We start from the raw sequence: 20,635 nt of genomic DNA, 5'->3' as shown, positions 1-20,635 counted from the left end.
TAAAATTTTTTATGTTAATATAAGCATGAGATATTCTAACACGTCACCAAACAACATGAATCTGCTTAGAGGAACAATACATCACTTAAGAGAATGACTTACCTCTGTCTTTTAAAATGAGGACACTTATTCAGTGTGTCTAAAATCTGACTCATTGGTCCATAGACGTCATTCATTTTAATGCTTTTTACCATATTTTTCAATAGTTCCTGGTTAAATGAATTATCACCTTTTTGCAATAAATGGACCATTGGATACTTTTGGGCTGTAAAAGACCAAAAGAGCAGATGAACAAAAGTGTTCTGTGTATAAAGCAGAATGTAATTAAGCAGCAAATGATAGCTATTTAAAAAGCTACAAAGCAGTAAAAATAAATTAAGGGCAATAGATAAAAGAACTGAAATCTAAGAATGAAGAAAGAAAAAAAAAGGAAGAAATAAGACAAATAATGATAAAAAATAAGCGCTTTGTGGCCTCAAATACACAAGTAACTAAAAATACTATTTTCCATAATACAGCCCCTGGAAGGAATTTTAAATCAGCAGCCTGGGATGGAAACAAAAAAATAGGTAAAAAGAATAGGGACAAGCAATGTGCTAAAAATGGAACTCTACAAAATATAACCCCTCCACCACATACAGAGCATCACTCAAAAAACAAAAACCCCTTGACTTCCATAGTAGGTAACACTAAAAACATCAAACTTAACACTCACTCTCAAACAAAAGAGTACGATTTTGACCTGTAAGACAAAAAGTAGTATAATAAAAGTCAGTTACACAGTAGTTTAGGCTGTTTAAAGCAAGTAGAGAGTACTCTTATATGAAGGAAATGGGCATTCTATGACAGCACTTACTGTGCGCATTCCAGAGGATGTACAAGGGCTGTCCTGGATCCTGGTGTAATTTCATATTGTCCCACAACATCTGTATTAAAACATATTTACTGTCTTCAGACATACAGTGGCGAGGAATCTGTGTTGAAGAATAAAAAAATGCTCATTAATGATCCTTACATGATAATGTTTTGTAAATATTTTATAAAGATCCTTAAAAATATTTTTTAGGATGTATGTGTGCAAAAGAGAAAGGAACAGAAAAACCATTGGTTTGTATGCATTTTATAACCTACTGAGGGGAGATGACCTGAGTTGAGTTGAGAAGTCAGTGGTCCCTAAAGTAGCAGATTTAACAAAGTACTAAGATCATGAAGAGTTAGTCTTGACCAGCTTTCGACTGAGGCTCCACAGAAAGATAAATCCAGAAGCCCCATACTCCAACATTTCAAGACCCTAGCACAGACACTGACTGAGTTAACCTCTCAGTCACTCACTCACTGACCATCCAAGCACAGGCACAACCACAGACGTGAAGGACAAGAAGAGAGGGCAAAGCTCCTAAACTTGAACACCTTGCCATTCAGTGGCAGTGAGAGCATAATGAAAGAGAAAAAAAAATAAAAAATGCAAGTGAAGATACAACAAACTACCTAAATGTCAAATGAAAATTTAGAGTAGAGGAATGAAGAGAATGGTAGCCAGCACATGACTGCAATGTGAATTACAGACGTCCTCCTAAAGCGCCAGGCTTGTTCTTGAAGGAGGTATGAGGCGTGAGTGGGGCCAACTCACAAAGTCATCTTACAAGAGTCATTTACAGTTTATTCTTGAGGCTGTAACAAAAAGCCAAGCCCATTTTGTGTAAACTTTTATAAGAAGTCCAAAAAACATGACTGTCTTACTGCTGAACGGCAAGAAGAAAAATTATTTACAACAATTTTATTGATTCAGATGGTTATTAAAAATATTTAGCATAAAATTACTTTCTTGTCATTAGGAATATTCGAACATTACAGTGATGACAGTAGCACTGAATTTTAGATAATTCTTACTCTCGTACCTTCGAATACTTGTTACAATGCTCAGAAGAAAGAATCAATCCAGGTAAATTACTGGGTAAGTCAAGACGTCTAAAATACCACACCAGGTTCCAAAAAACAATTGGATGATGGTCCACAAAGTCTGCCACTGTTATTGCACGATCACCTTCATTTTCCAATAAGCTTTCAAGTTCCTTCCATACCACTAATGGACTAAGATATGGAACAGTGATAGGATCTGGACTTGGGAGGTGCCATTCTAATCCTAAAGAATCCTGTTGAGTAAATAAAAACTGTAAACAGCAAATACAAGATGATGATACTAAATCATTTTTTTATATGCCCGTCAATGACTTCTACATAATTAGAAATGTATAATATAACAAGATAGCCTTCTTAATAATAATAAAATTGAAGCTTATGAGGCTTTTTAGCACAAGGGGAACAAAATCAAATGCAAATCATCAATATCCAAACTGTAAAAAACACCAAAATACATACTGCAGCGCCTTGTAAAGTAGTTGGCAGGCTGCCTGTAGGAATGAGCTTCTGCCCTCCAATGTCTTCCTTATCCAAGGTGCCATAAGTACTAACACTCCTGGCCATTGGAAATATCGGACATTTTGACATAGCTGCTTTTGATCTATCAGCAGGGATCTGAATACTTCGGGCACATGTATTTTCCAGCGGCTTAGATTTGCTTGGATGTTAAAAAAGGAAAAAAAAACATATCATTCTCTAGATTTGTTTTATTTCATCTGACCATGTTCTCTTTAGATTCAGAGCTGCACGTGACAAAGTAAAACAAAGGAAAGGTGTAACGTGGCTTTGGCTTGGGAGAAAGGATACAGCTTAAAGTAGCCTAGTCATGTTACATTTCCTTTTTACCAGTAACCTTTAAATATAAGTCATTCATTTGTTCAAAACATTTACTGGACAACTTATACCGAGAAACCACAGTAGGCCCAGGGATACAAAGCAGAAACAACAGGCACCTATTCCTCAGGAGTCAGAACTAGTGGGAGACAGTCAAAGAAAGGGCTACAGAAGACCTGTGATGAAAGAATGCACACACCCAGCCTTGCAGCTTTGTAGTCTAAGCAATCAGGATCAAAGCAGGCTAGCAGGCCACGCTAGCCTGCCAGTACCACGTATGCATTTTCTTCTGCACGTGCAGTTACCAGTGTGACTTCTTCTGCCCAGCTCTATTTACTGCATTTGGCACTTCTCCAAAATGGAGATGATAGTAGCCTTTGTTCTAAGCACAGATTTACTTGTATTAGGCTTACTGTATAATTCTTAGTTTGATTTTACAGTTCATCTAACAGCTCCAAATGTTTTCTTAGATGATTAAATATTCCTAAATAGAAAATTAAATACTACAAAGTAGAAATATGTTAGTACTGACTTAATTCCTCAAAAGAGAGATAAGAGAAAGATGTTAATTATAAACTTCAAGTGTTCTACATAATTTTTACCTTTAATAGTAAACATTATCATATGTGAATTATACAGCTTAAACTTTGGGGATTCTTGAAGTATAAACTGTTTTTAAATTATGTATTTATTTAAGGCTACACTGGCTCTTTGTTGCTCAGCGTGGGCTTTCTCTAGCTGTGGTGAGTGGGGATGACTCTAGTTGCGGTGCGCAGGCTTCTCGTTGCGGTGGCTTCTCTCGTTGTGAAGCGTGGGCTCTAGACTGCGGGGCTCAGTGGTTGTAGTGCACGGGCTAGCTGCCCTGCGGCATGTGGGATCTTTCCAGATCAGGGATCAAACCCGTGTCCCTTGCATTGGTAGGCAGATTCTTAACCACTGGGCCACCAGGGAAGCCCATAAAGCATAAACTATTAACTGTTGAAACATTTAGATTATTAGAGAATTTCAATATTATTTTAATTAGGAATAAGAATTTACGATAATAAATCTATTATACATAGGGATTTAAATCTTAAAATGGTCAGCTAATTTTTCTGTCATAAATGGAAATGTATATGTTGTTAACATATAGTTCCACATAATCATAATTACCTATTCAGATCAAAACTCCCTTGAACAGAGAGAAGAGATGTGTCAAGACCAGAGGTTGATGTTGAGATGCAAGACTGCCTTGTCTGACTTGAAAAGGAGGATGGAAAATGTATATTTTCTGTAGATGGGCTTGACTTCAAAAAGTATCTGTAATGTGAAAGAAAGGAGCTTTTTGAGAAAAGAGACAGTCTAGGAAACATGGTCCTTAAACATAAAGAAAAAAAAAACAAAAACGTGAATCATTACCTTCCAGGTCGTCTTAAATCTCTTATCTCTATATTCAGAAAGGGCAAGAAAAGATTGCCACAAAACGGGCAGGTAGTATTGAGATTTGAGTCATCTGCTGTCCAGCCAGCCATGATTTCCTCATCGTGGACCAGACAATCACAGGTTTTACACCGAGAGCAGCTTGAGATAAGGACCTATGGGAGAAAACAGCACTTTATAAAGTAAGCTAGTGAGTGCACAAAATTATTTCAATTAATAAATCTATTGGAAAACTAAAATTCAGAATGATTTAGAAGTTACAAACAAAAAAATGGATTATTATCAGTACATTATATAATACACTCATCTTTATTTCAGCTAAGTCTATTCCAAAATTTTTGCCTGGAAGGGAAACTTGCATTTCAGTGAGCATTTTTACCATTATAATTATGTACTATAAAATGTGCCATGATTTTATTGGGCTTCGCAGGTGGTACTAGTGGTAAAGAACCCGCCTGCCAATTTTAGGAGACATAAGAGATGGGGGTTCAATCCCTGGTTTGGGACCATCCCCTGGAGGAGGGCGTGGCAACCCACTTCAGTATTCTTGCCTGGAGAACCCCATGGACTGAGGAGTCTAGAGGGCTATAGTCTATAGGGTTGCAAACAGTTGGGACATGACTGGAAACAGCACAGCACACACACAAACACACACACACAATTTTATTAATGGAAAACTAAACCCAAGCATTCATTTGTTAATACACAAAATAGGTACTGGTAATTCCATGTTACAGATCTGTGCTACTCAAAGTGTGGTCAGCAGAGAAGAGGTGGTCTACAAACTCTTACTGGTTTGTGATGAGCTAAGTAAAGAAAGGAGAAGAGGATCTGGGGACCTTTAAAGTAACTGGTCATTTCTGCAACAGCTAAGTTTGTGATCAACAGATTTTACAAGAGTATCAGCCATGACAGATTGGAAATTAAAAACAGCAACAACCAAAAAACCCCTGGTCTTTCACTACAGACAGTTTAAGAACCACTGCTAGAGAGAAATGTAAATACTGTTGTCATTACATTAATAAAATATAGAATTCCTGAAGCCATCAGAAACTCTGTAAATTGCAACATTGGTGTTCATCATTTATTTCCAACTGCATGCAAATTTATTTTCCAAATTTATGCAAATTAGTGTGAAACAGCAACAGTCACAAATGTATTTGGAAGCAATTTTTGCAGAAAAATTAGGAGAAACTTTTAAAGTATAAAAGTAAAACCTTTTCACTGTAAGAAAACGGGATATAGCAGCATATCCAGCAGATATCTATATTAGACTGATACAAAGAATGAAAAACATGATGGAAAAAGTGGACACAAATGCCAAAACCACTCCCAGTATCCTCATCCAAAGAGTGTGCCTACACAGTGAAACTAGTTAAAAGTGTTTAAGAAGCAAAATAACTATTGAAAGAGGACACACATAAAACAAGGGTCAAATATAAATGCTGAAAATAAAAGTGCTATCAAAGGAAGTATGGAACTTTTCTAAACAGAAAAAGTCATAGACATTTTAAGTTTATTCATGTGTAATATATATTCTGAAATTTTCAGATGCCATATATTTAATTTTATCCCTCTACCAGAGACTATCAATATTTAAGAAATTTTACTAAGTAGCACATTAAGATATTCTTTTGATTAAAATTGTACCTCCATTGCATAGTTCTGGAAGATGTTTGTATTACTCGTGTTGCAGGAAGATGCCACCTCTGATTTCCCAGGTAAGGCAAACTTGGATAAGGATCCTGTTCATTATTAAAAAACAAACAGCAAAATATTAAAATTAATAAGAAAGGATGTGAGAATCTCTCTCTCTCTCAAATTCTCCAGTAAAATGTCAAACTGTCCTATTTAAAATTTAAGAGAAAACACATAAATAATGAAAAATGTTTTTCAAGTGTGCATTTGTCTTTTGCGTATACACCTAAGGAAATGTATTTTAATTCATCACTCACTTATTTTCATTATTCACTTATTAAGCACACTGCATGTACAGGCTAGGAAGCATACCAATTGTTTGTAATTACTATTTTGCTGTTTCTATTGTTACATGATTAAGATATAAGAAAGTGTTTAGTTCTAAAGTTTAAAAAGTATAAAACAGCTGATCTTATTTCAGATCATGAAAAGAATTACTGGCCAACTTTCTGCCTAGTAAGACTCTTTAAAATCTTTAAGTGTAATATCGCTCTTATGTACTAGGGAAGAGCTTCCAAGTATAGTCTTAAGAGCAAAGAGATATGAGTAGGTATTAAAATGACAACAAAAAGTGAGAATAGTTCTGTGGTCAAGTCGATTGCTGACAGTGGCTGTATCTAGTTAGGAAAACTGGAGGTAATCTATACTTTTTTCTCTCTAGTTACTACATTTTTATGAATGAACACTGGTATTTTTATAAATATAAAGGTATTAAAACAAAGTAACGGTATAAACTAGTATTTCCAAGAGAGAGAGAGGACAGGAGAACGTGAAATACCACCATGGGGATGCAATCAGCATAATCCAGACTAATGATCCAACTGCTTCAGCAAATAAATCACAAGAGGAAAAAAAGCTCTAGACCTTCCGTGAGCCCAAGCCCCTGCCTCACAGAGATGCAGAGAGAGAGGTGAAGCCTCGTATCATCCTAGATGCTTAGAAATGGTGGTATCTGCAGTTCTTTCCTGATGGTCTTCCAATAACCTTCTGTAATTCCGCCTCCCTCTGCTAAAGCTAGTTCAAAATTGCTCTCTATTAGCCTTGACTAAATCAATCATTTATGCTGGCAGTCTACCTTTTGTATCTAATCAATCTACAGCACAGAATATTCTTTTTAGCAAAGTGAATCAGGATGTGAGGTTATCTTATTTAGTTAGTTCAATAAACTCTTCTTGTATGTTAGAAAAAAATAAGAGGGGGGAGCTAATCACCTGATTATATGACAAGGGGGGAAAAATACAGGGAATGAAGATGAGAGGGAGTTAATAGACATCAAACAAATGCAACAAATAGACCCTGTCTGGGTCTCAACTTGAACAAACCATCTATAAAAAGAGTTTTATGAGATAGTTGTGAAAATTTAAACTATATATATTTTTATATATTATGTAATAAACATTGGCACATTAAGAAATATGATATTACAATTTTGTTTTAAAAAATGAATGCTTCACAAAAGATACATACTGTGAAAAGTGAAAGTTGCTCAGTCATGTCCGACTCTGCAATCTCATAGACTATACAATCCATGGAATTCTCCAGGCCAGAATACTGGAGTGGGTAGCCTTTCCCTTCTCCAGGGGATCTTTCCAACCCAGGATTGAACCCAAGTCTCCCACATTGTGGGCAGATTCTTTACTAACTGAGCTATCCCCTAAGGTCTAAAGGGCGTCCCTTGTGGCTCAGCTGGTAAAGAATCCGCCTGCCATTCGGGAGACCTGGGTTCAATCCTGGGTTGGAAAGACCACCCGGAGAAGGGAAAGGCTACCCGCTCCAGGATTCTGGCCTGGAGAATTCCATGGACTGTATATAGTCCATGGGGTTGCAAACAGTCGGACAGGACTGAGCAACTTTCACTTTCACTTACATACTGCATGAGTCCATACAAATGTTAAAAAATGGCTGACTACAGTGTTAAGATAATGTTCACCTGTGTAGGGAGTGGTGAGTAGATGCGGGCATGAGAAGGGGATCTGGATGCTGTTATTGAACTGTTATCTTAACCTGACACTGGTTATTCAGTTGTTCTCAATTTGTGACATGGAAAATATTTACATACATAAAAATGCACATAGTACATGTATAACAGAGTAAATAATAAATTTCTTAAACTAAGTAACTTTAATAAAAAAGTTAAAAAAGATATAACATTAAAGTCCTTAGGTTTTAGAAATACACGCTGCAGTATTTATGAATAAAATTATATATTGTTTGGGATTTACTTTAAAATAGTTCAGTGGGGCAAGAAAAAATGTTGGCAGCAGAAGACAGAGGGGATAAGATAAAACAAGATTGGCCATTTTTTTAAAATTAATTTTTATTGAAGTAGTTGAAATGCAATGTTGTATTAATGACTGAAAGTGAAAGTTAGTCCCACAGTCGTGTTCAACCCTGCGATCCCATGGACTGTAGCCTGCCAGGCTCCTCTGTCCATGGAATTCTCCAGGCGAGAGTACTGGAGTGGGTTGCCATTTCCTTCTCCAGTGGCCATTTGTTGATAACTGTTGAAGTTGCATGAAGGATACATGGGAGTTTGTTGTGCTGTTCCTTTTACTTTTGTGATTGTTTGAATACTTCCACAATAAAAGCTTTTTAAAATAGTAAATATGCAAATTTAAAAAATATTATGTGTTCATTCCTCACATGATATACCAGGATAAATTTCAAATGGATTAAATATCTAAAACAGGAGTCAAATCTATTTTTGTATGACCACAAGAATGATTTTTACAGTTTAAAAGTACTGTTAGATATATATATATATATATCCCACAAAACTGAAACTGTTTACAATATGGCCCTTTATAGAAAAAGTCTGCTGATCACAGAAAATGTTAAAGGGGGAATGAGAGAAGTATTGAAGAAAGTAGTGGTGAACCTAGGGGAAGGGAAAATCTTTCCCAATGACTCAAAATCCAGAAGTAATAGGGCAAAAACTGATAATTCTAATGATACAAAATTTAAAACTTTTATGTGGGGGAAGAAAACCCCGAAATTTGACACACGTCGAAAAAGCATCTGCCACTGATATAAAAGACAAAGGATTAATTCCCTAATATAAAAAAGAGCTATTAAAACTTAAAAAAAAAAAGGTGGTGGGGGGAAAACAAGTGAAAGTGAAATGTAGGCAAAAGACAGTTCACAGAAAAAGAAATACAAACAGTCCCTGAATGTACAAATAGATATGCAATTTATAAAATAAATATAAATGAAAATTAATTGAAATACACTCTTCACCTATCAGATGGCAAAAATCCAAAAGTGTACTAACAAATTTTCTTCACAAGGCTGCTGGGAAATGGGTATTTGTCTACACTACCTGTGGGAATACCAAATTGTATACCCCTGGGGAAGGAACCTGGCAATATGACTTCAAGGAAGAACTTGGAAGATCTTCTAAAGCTACCCTGGCAAAAATATAATATGGCATGTTGTGCATCATAGCATTATTCATAACAGTTAAAGACTGAGAATTTAAAGTCCATCAACAGGGAAGTGGTTAAAATAAACTGATACAGTCACATACGATGAACAGTGCAACCTTAAAAATGAAAGAGGAACAATGCTCTGTGATGATATGAAATGTTCTTCAGAATATGGTGTTAAGTGAAAAAAGCAAGTAACAGTTAATTGTTTAACAGTTATGTTACCTTTTGAGTAAGAAGACAAGGAGGTATTAAGAACACACAAACACAACACACATGCTTTTAAAAGTATATATATATATTTTTAAAAAGCAACAGTGAAAGGGTAAATCAAAAATGAACAAAAGTGGCTACCTCTAGGGACAAGGAGAAAACAAGCTGAAGGGATGAGGGTAGAAGCTAGAGCTCTCTGAAAGTGCCTTGGTTCCCTATTGCTTTGAGCCATGCAAATCATTTACAAAATTAAAATATAACGGAGAAAAAGTAAAGGTACCACATATCAAATGCAGCATGACAGAAGTGTCTGGACAAACCTTCTAAGGAGGCAGAACCTTCCAGGCTTGTTCTGCTGAAATCAACCCCCTTAGTCCCTGAAGTGGCGCTGCTGTCCTGAGAAGTGGCTCCTTCCAACTCATGGCAGACATCTTCATCTGTTAAAGAGGTAGATTCAGAATCCTGGGCTCCCACTGAAGAAAGACTGGTACGGTCAGAACTTTGATCCTAAGGACATAATTATAAGCTTAATTTCCTTCATATTTAAAGTTATTTAAAAGGTCACTTCTAAGGCAGAGGAAATGCCTAATTACTCAGATGATCAATTAATCAACATTATAACTTCTAGGGGAAAAAAAAAGCCAATTTTACAAGGGCATCCTAATTTGGACAAACATGAGCTGGAGATCAATTTTTGTGGCAGCATTTCTTAGATCAAAGCAGATACCTGTTACATAACTGCTAACTTTAAGCCTTTGTTTATTGTTAATTTTCTTCCCTGCAAATCCCAGTCCAGGATGAGACCACTAGAAAATTACATTTTATTCTCTTTTATTTGTTCACATTTTATTCTTTTCCATAGCAATCCAGGTTATTATTCCTGGATCCCGTGAAAGTTACTGTGTAGTCTGGGTACTGTTATAATCTCTTGTAGAATGTTGTGCTATTTGTTTTAGCAGGCAGTCAACTGAGTTATGTTCAGCTTGTAATTTGTGTTTTGATTATTGTAGGTGGTGATTTAATACTCAGTTTAATTCTCTAAGCCTTGTCCTCCATGCTGGTCTGCATCTATGCCATGTACGTGTAAGCTCAAGGGTGAGATGGATACTTGTGTGGGCTATAGACAGAATCAGGAATCCTTCTTTCACAACTTCCCTTCATGCTCTCCTGCCCAGAGACCCCCTTCCCTGGTTCCTCTCTCCAGGAAATATGAGGATTCTCCCGAAGTTTTAGCTGCCAGGATGCCAGGCCACACTGTGACTGGGACCTGCTTTTGGGGCAAAGATGCATAAGAAAGAAAACGGGAAATTTTCTTCATAGTCTGCTGCTTTTATTTTTCAGAATCCTTAGACAGTCGCTTTTTTGTATTTTGTCTGGAGTTTTTAGTTGTAAGTGGAGAGATGGGTTTTAGTGGCCTTATGTTACCACAGTGGAAATAAAATTTTCACCCAATTTTTTTGCTTAATTTTATTTTTTAATTGTAGGCTAATTACTTTACAACTTTGTGGTGGTTTTTGCCATACATTGACATGAATCAGCCATGGGTGTACATGTGTTCCCCATCCTGAACCCCCCTCCCACCTCCCTCCCCACCCCATCTCCCATCCCTCAGGGTCATCCCAGTGCATCAGCCCTGAGCACCCTGTCTCATGCATCAAACCTAGACTGGCGATCTGTTTCACATATGATAATATACATGTTTCAATGCTATTCTCTCAAATCATCCCACCCTCGCCTTCTCCCACAGAGTCCAAAAGTCTGTTCTTTACATCTGTGTCTCTTTTGCTATCTCACATATAGGGTCATTGTTACCATCTTTCTAAATTCCATATATATGCATTAATATACTGTATTGGTGTTTTTCTTTCTGACTTACTTCACTCTGTATAATAGGCTCCAGTTTCATCCACCTTATTAGAACTGATTCAAATGCATTCTTTTTAATAGCTGAGTAATATTCCATTGTGTATATGTACCAAGCTTTCTTATCCATTTGCCTGCCGATGGACATCTAGGTTGCTTCAATGTCCTGGACTGGCATGAGATGGCACCTCATTGTCATTTTGATTTGCATTTCTCTGATAATGAGTGATGTTGAGCATCTTTTCATGTGTTTGTTAGCCTGTATGTCTTCTTTGGAGAAATCACCCAAATTTTTAAAGAATATTTTTGCTGGGTACAGAAAAACACATTGGCAGCATTTTCTTTCAGTACTCTGATCAAGATGTCTTTCCAGCATCTTTTGACATCACTTTCTATTTCGAAGACAACTGTCAGTTTTCTTATTGTTGCTTTTTTTTTTTTTTAAGAAATTAATGCTTTATTTGAGAAACTTACTTCCAAATTACTTTTATGTGTTTTTAAAAGTCACAAAGAGCATCCAAGAAAAAAAATATACAGTTTCCATAGAAATAAGGACAGAAAAATGGGGTTGATGACTGCCCTAAATGATATTTCCCGAAGGAAAAAACTGTAATATTTAACTTTTTTGGGGGGGCGGGGCAGGGTAAGTGAACGACACACATCATAAACAAAATTTTCTTACTTTACAAGGAGGAAGGACTATGATCCTGTTTTTGATGCATATTAAATACAAAATCCACTGTTCTGATCAAGATGAGGGAGAAAAGGTCATTCTTCAACACTTCAGTTCTCATGCAATGAAATCCAAAGTTCTGCTGAATCCACCTTTTCCATTCATGTACTGCTTATACTTTCTCTTCTGAGACACATTTATGGTATAGGCATTTACAGAGCCATCACCTTTTTCCCTTTTGTGGAGTCAAAGGAGGCAAATCCCATTAACTCATCATTTCTATTCCTTTCTCTGTTTTGCCCTCTGTCTTCCTCAGTTATCTGATGTTCTTTGCTCTTTGTTTCTTTCTTCTCTTCTTTCTTTCAGCTGAGAAGGGGAAGGAGATGTGGATCTATGTCGTCTTGGGGACCTAGAACGCCTTCTGTGCGGTAATTGAGAGCAGCTTCTCCGATCTCGCTCCTGGAGGGGACCTTTCTCGACGCCTGCGTTCTCTTTCCCGGGGTGTGGACCGGGACCGCCTAAGCTCCCTCTGTGGGGAGCGACTGCAGCCGCGACCCGTTTGGAATCCTCCTTCAGTACAAGTCGCCCCGGAAACATATTGTTGCTCTTTTGAAGGTAATATATCTCTTTTCTTTGGCTCCTTTTAAGGTTTTCTTTGTATTTCATTTTCGTCTAACATTAGATGCCTATGGGTCTTTTTTTTTATTTTTGCACTTATTCTGCCTAACGTTCATGTATCTTCTAAATATGTGAGTTGACATCTTTAATCACTTTTGGAAAATTCGCAGCAATTAGCTTTTAAAATTTTCTTTCTACCCCGTTCTTTCTTCTTTTGGAACTCAATTACATCAAGGTTAGGCAGTTCCACTAAACCACATATTCTTTCCAGTATTTTCCCTTTTTTTTTCCTGTCTGTACTTCTGTGTGGATATTTTCTACTAACTCCCATCAAGTTCAACTAATTTTTCTTCTCCTGTCTTTTGTGTGCTGTTAAATCCAACAACTGTATTTTTAATTTCACATCTTCTTCACTTCTAGAATTTACACTGGTTCTTTTCAATAGGTAATTATTTGGGGAAATTTTCCATCCTTATAGCTTTTTTTTAAAACCCTTTCCTCTATTTTCTTGGACATATTGCAATTACTTTCAAGTACCTAGCTAATTCAAATATTTAGATCACCTGAAGATCTGTCTCCTCCACCATTTGTTTTTCCTTTGTTTTCAGTTATGGTCCTTGTCTCTCAGTAGAGCTGTGTATTTTCTTTTGGCTGCACTGGGTCTTCATTATGGCGCGTGGGCTTCTCTTGCTGTGTAGCGCAGGATCTAGAGTATGTAGGCTCTCTACTTGCAGCACATGGGCTTAGGTGCTCTGTGGCATGGGGGACCTTAGTTTCTCAACCAGGAATTGAACCCATGTCCCCTACATTGGAAGGAGAACCACTGGACCACCAGGGAAGTCTGTCAGTATAGCTATTTTTAATTGAATAACAGAATATAAAAAACTACATAGAAAAAACTAACTCCAGTTAATGTTCTGTTCCTCTGGAAAGAAAACACTTTCTCCTGTTAAAGCAAAGACTGATTGGTTTGATCTAATCACAGACTGAGCTGAGTCCAGCACAGGTTGCAGCTTTGGTCAAGTGCAGTCTACCTTTGGTTTGCTCATGTTCCTAAGGCATAGCTCTGCAAGAATTTGATCTAAGGGCCTGGTGTGTGTACCAAAGATTCCTTGCCCCCACTCCCCTCAGCTCTCAGCAGTTAAATTATTGTATTTCCAGCACCATAAAATTGCTGAGAACTTTTTTTTATTGCTTAACCTTTTCATACTCCTGTTTCATGCATTATTTGGAAAATGTCTTGAAAGAAAAAAAACTTGTGCATCTGAGGACTCTCAAATTTGTCAAAGGGACAAATACTTTTGTCTCTTCAGTTCCACAAGATCCCCAAAGTCCTGCTGGCCCCCTCACCTCTCCACAGTCCTCTGATAAGACAAAGCCTGAATTTGCAACCTTTTACTCTGTACTCAGAATAAGCAAACACCCTCATGGAAAAAGTAGCTATAGGACTTCAGCTCATCTCTGAGATTCTCCTCTCTAGAATCTTGCCCGTCTATTTTCTAGTTGTTTTAGCAGTTCTCTGATGACTTTAAGCAAGTACTTAAGGGTACCCACTCCAGTATTCTGGCCTGGAGAATTCTATAGATTGCATAGTCCATGGGGTCGCAAAGAGTCAGATGTGACTTTCACTTCACTTCTATATTTCATCTAGCTTTTTGCTTTGGGAGATATGCGGGTGTATCACAAGGTACTACATTCTAACCAGGAGGAAAAATCCTATGCCTAGCTGGTAATTTTTGAAGGCAATGAATAATGAAGCTCAGTAAGCATTTTTACTCCAGCTACAAATCACTTTCTTTCAAAACTGAACTACAAATACAACCTTAGTTGGTGAATTCTTTCCTTTTGAAGTTATTATTCAAGTTCAAATTGTGATACTTACAAATCTTATGTATCTCAAGAGTCCTTTTTGTAAAGCTGTATTTTAGGAGAATGGTAAAAACACATCTTTGCAAGTAAGGGACTTTTGGTGGTAGAGGAGGGTAAAAGGAAACATAGAAAATACTAATAAACCTACCTTTGATGATGTGGTGTACATGGTGAATCTGGAATACCATTTGCTTGCTTTCTCTGCGACTCCTTTTCCAGCTGTGAACATACTGTTTCTTAGAACATCTAGTTTAGGTACTAGCAATGTATCTAAATTAAATGAAGGTGATGAATGGGTTAATGCATCTTGAGATTCTTCCCTAAATGGACAAGTAGGTGAGAAGGCTGGAGAAGACCAGAGTCTATCCCTTGGCCTGTCCTCATTTTTTGAGTAACTTTTAGATTTGGTAAGTCTCACTGGTCTGGGAGAGTTAGGAGGCAGGCTAGATCTTCTGCATGCCTTGACCAATGTTGGACTTTTCTTAGTGGTGACTTTATCATCACAGGCCCGTTGTAAATCAATGCTTGGTGTTCGACTTGTCAAAGGACTGCTCATGTTATTCATATACATCTCAATTTCTTCAGCTAAATCCCGCCTAGCAGACGGTGTTGAAACACTTTTGTTATCATCCTCCTCCTCTTCCTCCTCCTCTTTTTGCTGCTGTTCAGTCTCAGCAACCAAAAGTGAGAGGGGATCAAATCCTGTGGCAACATCAGTTTTTTCAAAAGGTTTCATTGAAAAGCTGCTGTTCAGGCGCTGACTCCTCCTGGGATTTTGTGGAACAATGAACCGCGCTTTTGAACTATCTGTTTCATTGTCTAAGTCCTCTAAGTCAAAAATAACAGGAGAATCCACTTTATCTGCCAAACAATTAGAACCATCAAAAGGTGTATCATCGTCACTCGATTCCTTTTCTATACTGTCTCTCTTTGATCTTAAACATGGCTTCCCAATATTAAGACTATTTGGTCTTGTGCGTTTTGAGATTACATTTGAAAGAATTTTTGCATCAGCTCCTAGTTTTTCAACCATATCTCCAGGGTTTGCTTCCTGGTTCATTCTGTTGAGCATAAGTCCCATTAGCACTCCTCCACTAAGATTACGGTTTCTATTTGCCCAGGACATTTGCTGCTGCAAATTAGGCTCGTTGTCACTTTTATGTCTTTTCCTGAAGCATCTACTTTGAATGTTTCCTGTTTCATTTGTATCCTCAAAAGACGATATTAAGAGCGGCTCAGATGTGCTTTCTAAAAAACAAGAAAAGTGCTTTTAGCCATGAAAAATGTAATATGCAAATATAAGTTGTCTTGAATATTTAAGATACCAATAATAAAAATGATAACAGCAAGAATTTATCAAGTACCTGCTATTTCACAGATGCTATACTAAGGCACTTTATTTACATTATCTACCATAATCATTCTAACATCCTTATGGGTGGAGAAAAAGCTTATACTCAGAGAGATTAATTACCTAGCCCAAAGTTACCTAGCCCTTAAGTGACAGAACTGGGATTCAAATCAAATATGAAGGGTACACTCTGAGATATAAGGATGCACTACTTTTTAAAATTTGTAAGACTGATATTTACCCTTGGTATATTTATAACAACAACAATACTAATGAATTTATGTCCATTTCACCGAACTGATTAAATAACAATGGTTATACAATTGTGGTTGTGCTAGATAACCTGAAGGTTCTGAGTCTTCTGCCTATAAAAGGAAAAATAAAACCAAAAACACGAAGCCAAACCAAAGACAGCTATGTGAGCTTTATAAATAAAACTGATTTTTAAAACGCTAAATTCTCATGATCACAGATGTGGCTAAATAATTTTACTTTTTCTTTACATATTGATTCAAGTTTATAATACTTGAATGTGAACAGCAACTTTCTATTCAGAAACACTGTTCACTGCTTTTAACCAGAAGCAGAAATCAAGACTTTTGATCACTTTAATTGTCCTTATTATGTGGGAGTCTCCTAAAGCATTAATCTAGGTATAGTACTGTCAACTACTCTTTTTACATGTTTTATCCAACAGAATTAGCTCTCTATTACCAGGCAATTACTAAAACTGTGCGTTTTTTCCTGTCATATGATGCATTCAGGTAGCAGGATAGGAGATAAAAGGGATTACTAGAGACCTTAAAAGTCTACAAACTAATATTGTTTAATAAGCATATATTAATAGCATTAATAAGAAAACTTTCTACTGGACAGGTTATGTATTATCAAAGACCTGGAGGAATCTTATAAGCCAAAAATAAAACTCGAGGATTGCATTTAAATAGATGAACAAGGGTTCCTTCACAAAGTAAGAACTATGCAAATGGCCTAAAGACAAATAAAGCTGGTTAGCCAATTATACCAGGGGTCGGCAAACTACCACTGAGCCAACTCCCGTCTGTGGACCGTTTTTATAGTCTCAAATGGTATTAACATTTTAAGAGTTGTACACATCACACACATAAAGAACAGGCAATTGGATTTCCCAGTGATGCAGTGATTAAGAATCCACCTGCCAATGCATGGGACACAGGTCTGATTCTTGGTCTGCAAAGGTCCCGTATGCCACAGAGCAAGTGAGTGTGTGCTCCAACTCCCGAGCCTGTGCTCTAGAGCCTGGGGCGGAACTCCTGAGCCCCTGTGCTGAAGCTACTGCACTCACGTGCCCTGGGGCCTGTGCTCTGCAACGAGAGAAGCTGCCACCACAAGGAGCCTACGCAAGCGACCAGAGCGTAACCCTCACTTGCCACAACGAGAGGAAGCTCGTGCACAGCGACGAAGAGTCAGTGCACTTCAACAAAGACCCAGCATCGTCAAAAATAATAATAAATTAAAAAAACAGAACAGGCAAGAGAGACTGCATGTGGCCTGTGAAGCAAAAGTATTTACTGTTTGGCCATTTACAGAATAGTTTATCTGATTCTAAGTTGACATACATGCTAAATTCCACCAGACTAGGCTGGATGCTGCTCTAGCCCAGGGGTTGCCCTTCTTTAGATCTGTGAACAGCTGTAATCCCTTCCTACTATACAGTCTTGACACATTGCTTCCCATTGCCTGGAATTCTCCCTTTCAATTTCTCCTTCAGAACTCCTGTGTGCTCAGTTGCTCAGTTGTGTCCAACTCTTTGTGACCCCATGGACGCTAGCCCACCAGACTCCTCTGTTTATGGGATCATCCAGGCAAGAATACTAGAATGGGTTGCCATTTCCTCCTCCAGGGCATCTTCCCAACCCAGGAAATGAACTTGTGTCTCCTATGTCTCCTGCGTCAGTAGGCAGATTCTTTACCAGTAAGTCACCTGGAAAGCCCACATCCTCATTTATTTTCTATTCATTCTTCAGATGTAAGCTCAAAAACCGTATTATCAAGGAAGCTTTCTTGACCAATCTCCCCTAAATCCAGGTTAGCCTCTCTATTACATGCTCTCACCCTTCTTGACAGTATTTAATATCAGGCTGTTTTCCCATTTACTTGATTATTTGATTAATGTTTTCTCATCCCTCCCATGTATTTCTCTATGAAGTCAGGGACCATGTTTATTTTTTATTCTTTACTATATCCTAGGTAGCACCTGGCATATGGTAGCAGATAATAGGTGTGGAAAAACAATATTGCTGAATAAATAATGTCTTCTGGGAAACAACTGCAGCCAACAGACCAACCCAGAATGTAACAGAGCATAATATATTACAATATGACATGTTATAGCTAAATGTAGTAGCGAAAGATAAAAAGCTAAGACACACTTAAGGCAGAATTAGGCCTAAAAATATATTTCAAAGTATGTTTTCAAGTTTAGAGTATGTTTCACTTCAGAGTAAACTGTTTTGTGCTTGAACTCTCAGTAATTCAATATACATTTATCAAAATGTTAAAATTCCTGGGCTTCCCTGGCGGCTCAGTGGTAAAGAAACTGCCTACCAATGGAGGAGACTTGGGTTTGATCCCTGTCCTGAAAGATTTCACACACTGCAGAGCAACTAAGCCTAGGTGCCGCAACTACTAAGCCTGTGTTCTAGACCCCAGGGGCCGTAACTACTGAAGTCTGCGTGCACCAGAGCCTGTGCTCTGCAGCAAGAGAAGCTACTGCAGTGAGGGGCCTGCACACCGCGACTGGAGAAAAACCCACCCAGCAACGATGACCTAGCATAGCCAAAAATAAAGAAAATTATTTTTTAAAATGTTAAAATTCCCAAGATAATCATGAAGTAACTAATTATAGGGTGATGCTTTTAACAATCAAACATTAAAACATGTCTTTGGTTATTCCATTCCCACATCTTTTGGAAGCTGTCATTTATTTATGTAATGATATAAATAAAATATACACATATTGTACTGCAAAACATAAACTTGAAAGGTGTTTTGAATCCTAGGAGTACTGGTATACAAGAAAAAAAGATACAGAAAAGTTAATTATTCCTATAAATCCCACATACAGTCTTTGGTAGGAATGATAAACCCAAAGTACTTAACAAATAGAAAAGTTTTCAAGTCAAAAATCTTAAGGATAGACTAACAACTTCCGTTCACACCTAGGAAACCTATCACAGGCTTTGAAAAAGTGACTTGTTAGCACAGAGGGCAAAATTTAAAGCCATATGCTGAGTCATGCTGATGACTCTGACAGAATGTCAGAAACACAGGATTGTTGACAATCATGTGAAAATAGAAAGTTCATAAAAATAGATCTAAGAAAACCACAAGCATGAACAGAAAGGAATAAAAGAACAAGAAAGCAAGATGAACAAAGGCCAGTTATTAAGAGTCATAATTAGACAGTGATGAGGAAGAACTAAGTGGCTGGAAGCAATTATATGATACCAATGAAACAATTTTTAATCTTTAAGTTATGACAATTATCTAACAACGAAATGTGAAGACAGTTATAGATCACTTAACACATTTTTTTTTCTTAGCTAGCTGCAGCAGGGGTCTGCACACTTTTTCTGTCAAGGGCCAGACAGTAAATATTTTACCCTCTGCAGGCCATACAGTCTCTGTGGCAACGCCACAGCTCTGCTGACACAGTACCAAAGCAGCCACAGACAAGACAGAACCAAGTGGGGTGGCTGTGCGCCAGTCAGCCTGTGTTCATGAACACTGAACAGTGATTCACTTAATTTTCATGTGTCACAAAATCAATAGTATTCTTCTTGATTTTCTACCATTTAAAAGTGTGAAAAACCATTCTTTGCTTGTGGACCTGTACAAAAACCAGGCTGCAGGCCCAGTGTGGCCCATGGGCCACAGTTTGCTTACCCCTGAACGAGAGGCATATCTGCTTATGCTGCAGAAAAGCAAACATCACGGCAGCAGGGCCATTTACAGAGATATTTCAGCCTTCACAGCACAGGTCCTTCAATAACTGTTTAAGTTAAAATGATGCAGAATTGAGCTAATACAAAAATAAAATAATTAGGAAATCAGACTGAAACACTAGAAACAGAATCTTAGGTCTGTTCAGTTCCCTCACAAAGTTTGTGAGACCAAATATTATTCAGGATCCTAAAATGATTTTTCCATTAACTAACTGATAACTTATGTGACATGCCAACAGTCTGACTATGCCTGAGTTTTCTCGTCTTTGAAAGAGTGCTAATATTTCCTCTCTCACTAATATAAGCACTGCTATAACAATAAATATAAAATACTATATATGAAGTGCTTTGGAAAGAAAAAATATTACGTATTGTTATCTAAACTGTCTGAAGAACTATCCTTTTGCCTCTGAAAACCAGGAATAATACGAAGACTAAGAAGAAGTGAAACTCTCACTGTTTGCAGATGACATGATCCTCTATATAGAAAACCCTAAAGACTCTACCAGAAAATTACTAGAACTAATCAATGAATATAGTAAAGTTGCAGGATATAAAATTAACACACAGAAATCCCTTGCATTCCTATATACTAACAATGAAAAAACAGAAAGAGAAATTAAGGAAACAATACCATTCACCATTGCAACAAAAAGAATAAAATACTTAGGAGTATATCTACCTAAAGAAACAAAAGACCTATACATAGAAAACTATAAAACACTGATGAAAGAAATCAAAGAGGACACAAACAGATGGAGAAACA

At 37.3% G+C, this 20,635-nt stretch overlaps 1 protein-coding gene and 1 pseudogene across 6 annotated transcripts in view; both read right to left on the bottom strand.

The window, feature by feature from the left end:
- DENND4A (DENN domain containing 4A) overlaps window positions 1–20,635 on the bottom strand; it is a 119,490-nt gene that overhangs the window by 8,501 nt on the left and 90,354 nt on the right. For 4 of the 6 annotated variants that reach the window (XM_043919870.1, XM_043919873.1, XM_043919872.1 and 1 more), the window contains 9 exons: window positions 14,681–15,780; window positions 9,830–10,016; window positions 5,824–5,918; window positions 4,153–4,328; window positions 3,907–4,074; window positions 2,380–2,578; window positions 1,899–2,153; window positions 857–974; window positions 103–265 (listed from right to left, as the gene is read on the bottom strand). In XM_043919870.1, coding sequence (XP_043775805.1) covers window positions 103–265; window positions 857–974; window positions 1,899–2,153; window positions 2,380–2,578; window positions 3,907–4,074; window positions 4,153–4,328; window positions 5,824–5,918; window positions 9,830–10,016; window positions 14,681–15,780 — 2,461 coding nt within the window. The remainder of the gene's footprint in view (window positions 1–102; window positions 266–856; window positions 975–1,898; window positions 2,154–2,379; window positions 2,579–3,906; window positions 4,075–4,152; window positions 4,329–5,823; window positions 5,919–9,829; window positions 10,017–14,680; window positions 15,781–20,635) is intronic. The other 2 variants (XM_043919874.1, XM_043919876.1) reach the window with 1 other exon arrangement.
- On the bottom strand, window positions 11,575–13,712 carry LOC122704992 (annotated as a pseudogene).

The sequence above is a fragment of the Cervus elaphus genome, chromosome 12, assembly GCF_910594005.1.
Source record: "Cervus elaphus chromosome 12, mCerEla1.1, whole genome shotgun sequence".
In the NCBI taxonomy this organism is placed as follows: domain Eukaryota; kingdom Metazoa; phylum Chordata; class Mammalia; order Artiodactyla; family Cervidae; genus Cervus; species Cervus elaphus.
The sequence above is the reverse complement of the archived record's forward strand: the minus strand, read 5'-3'. Positions and strand labels throughout refer to the sequence as shown.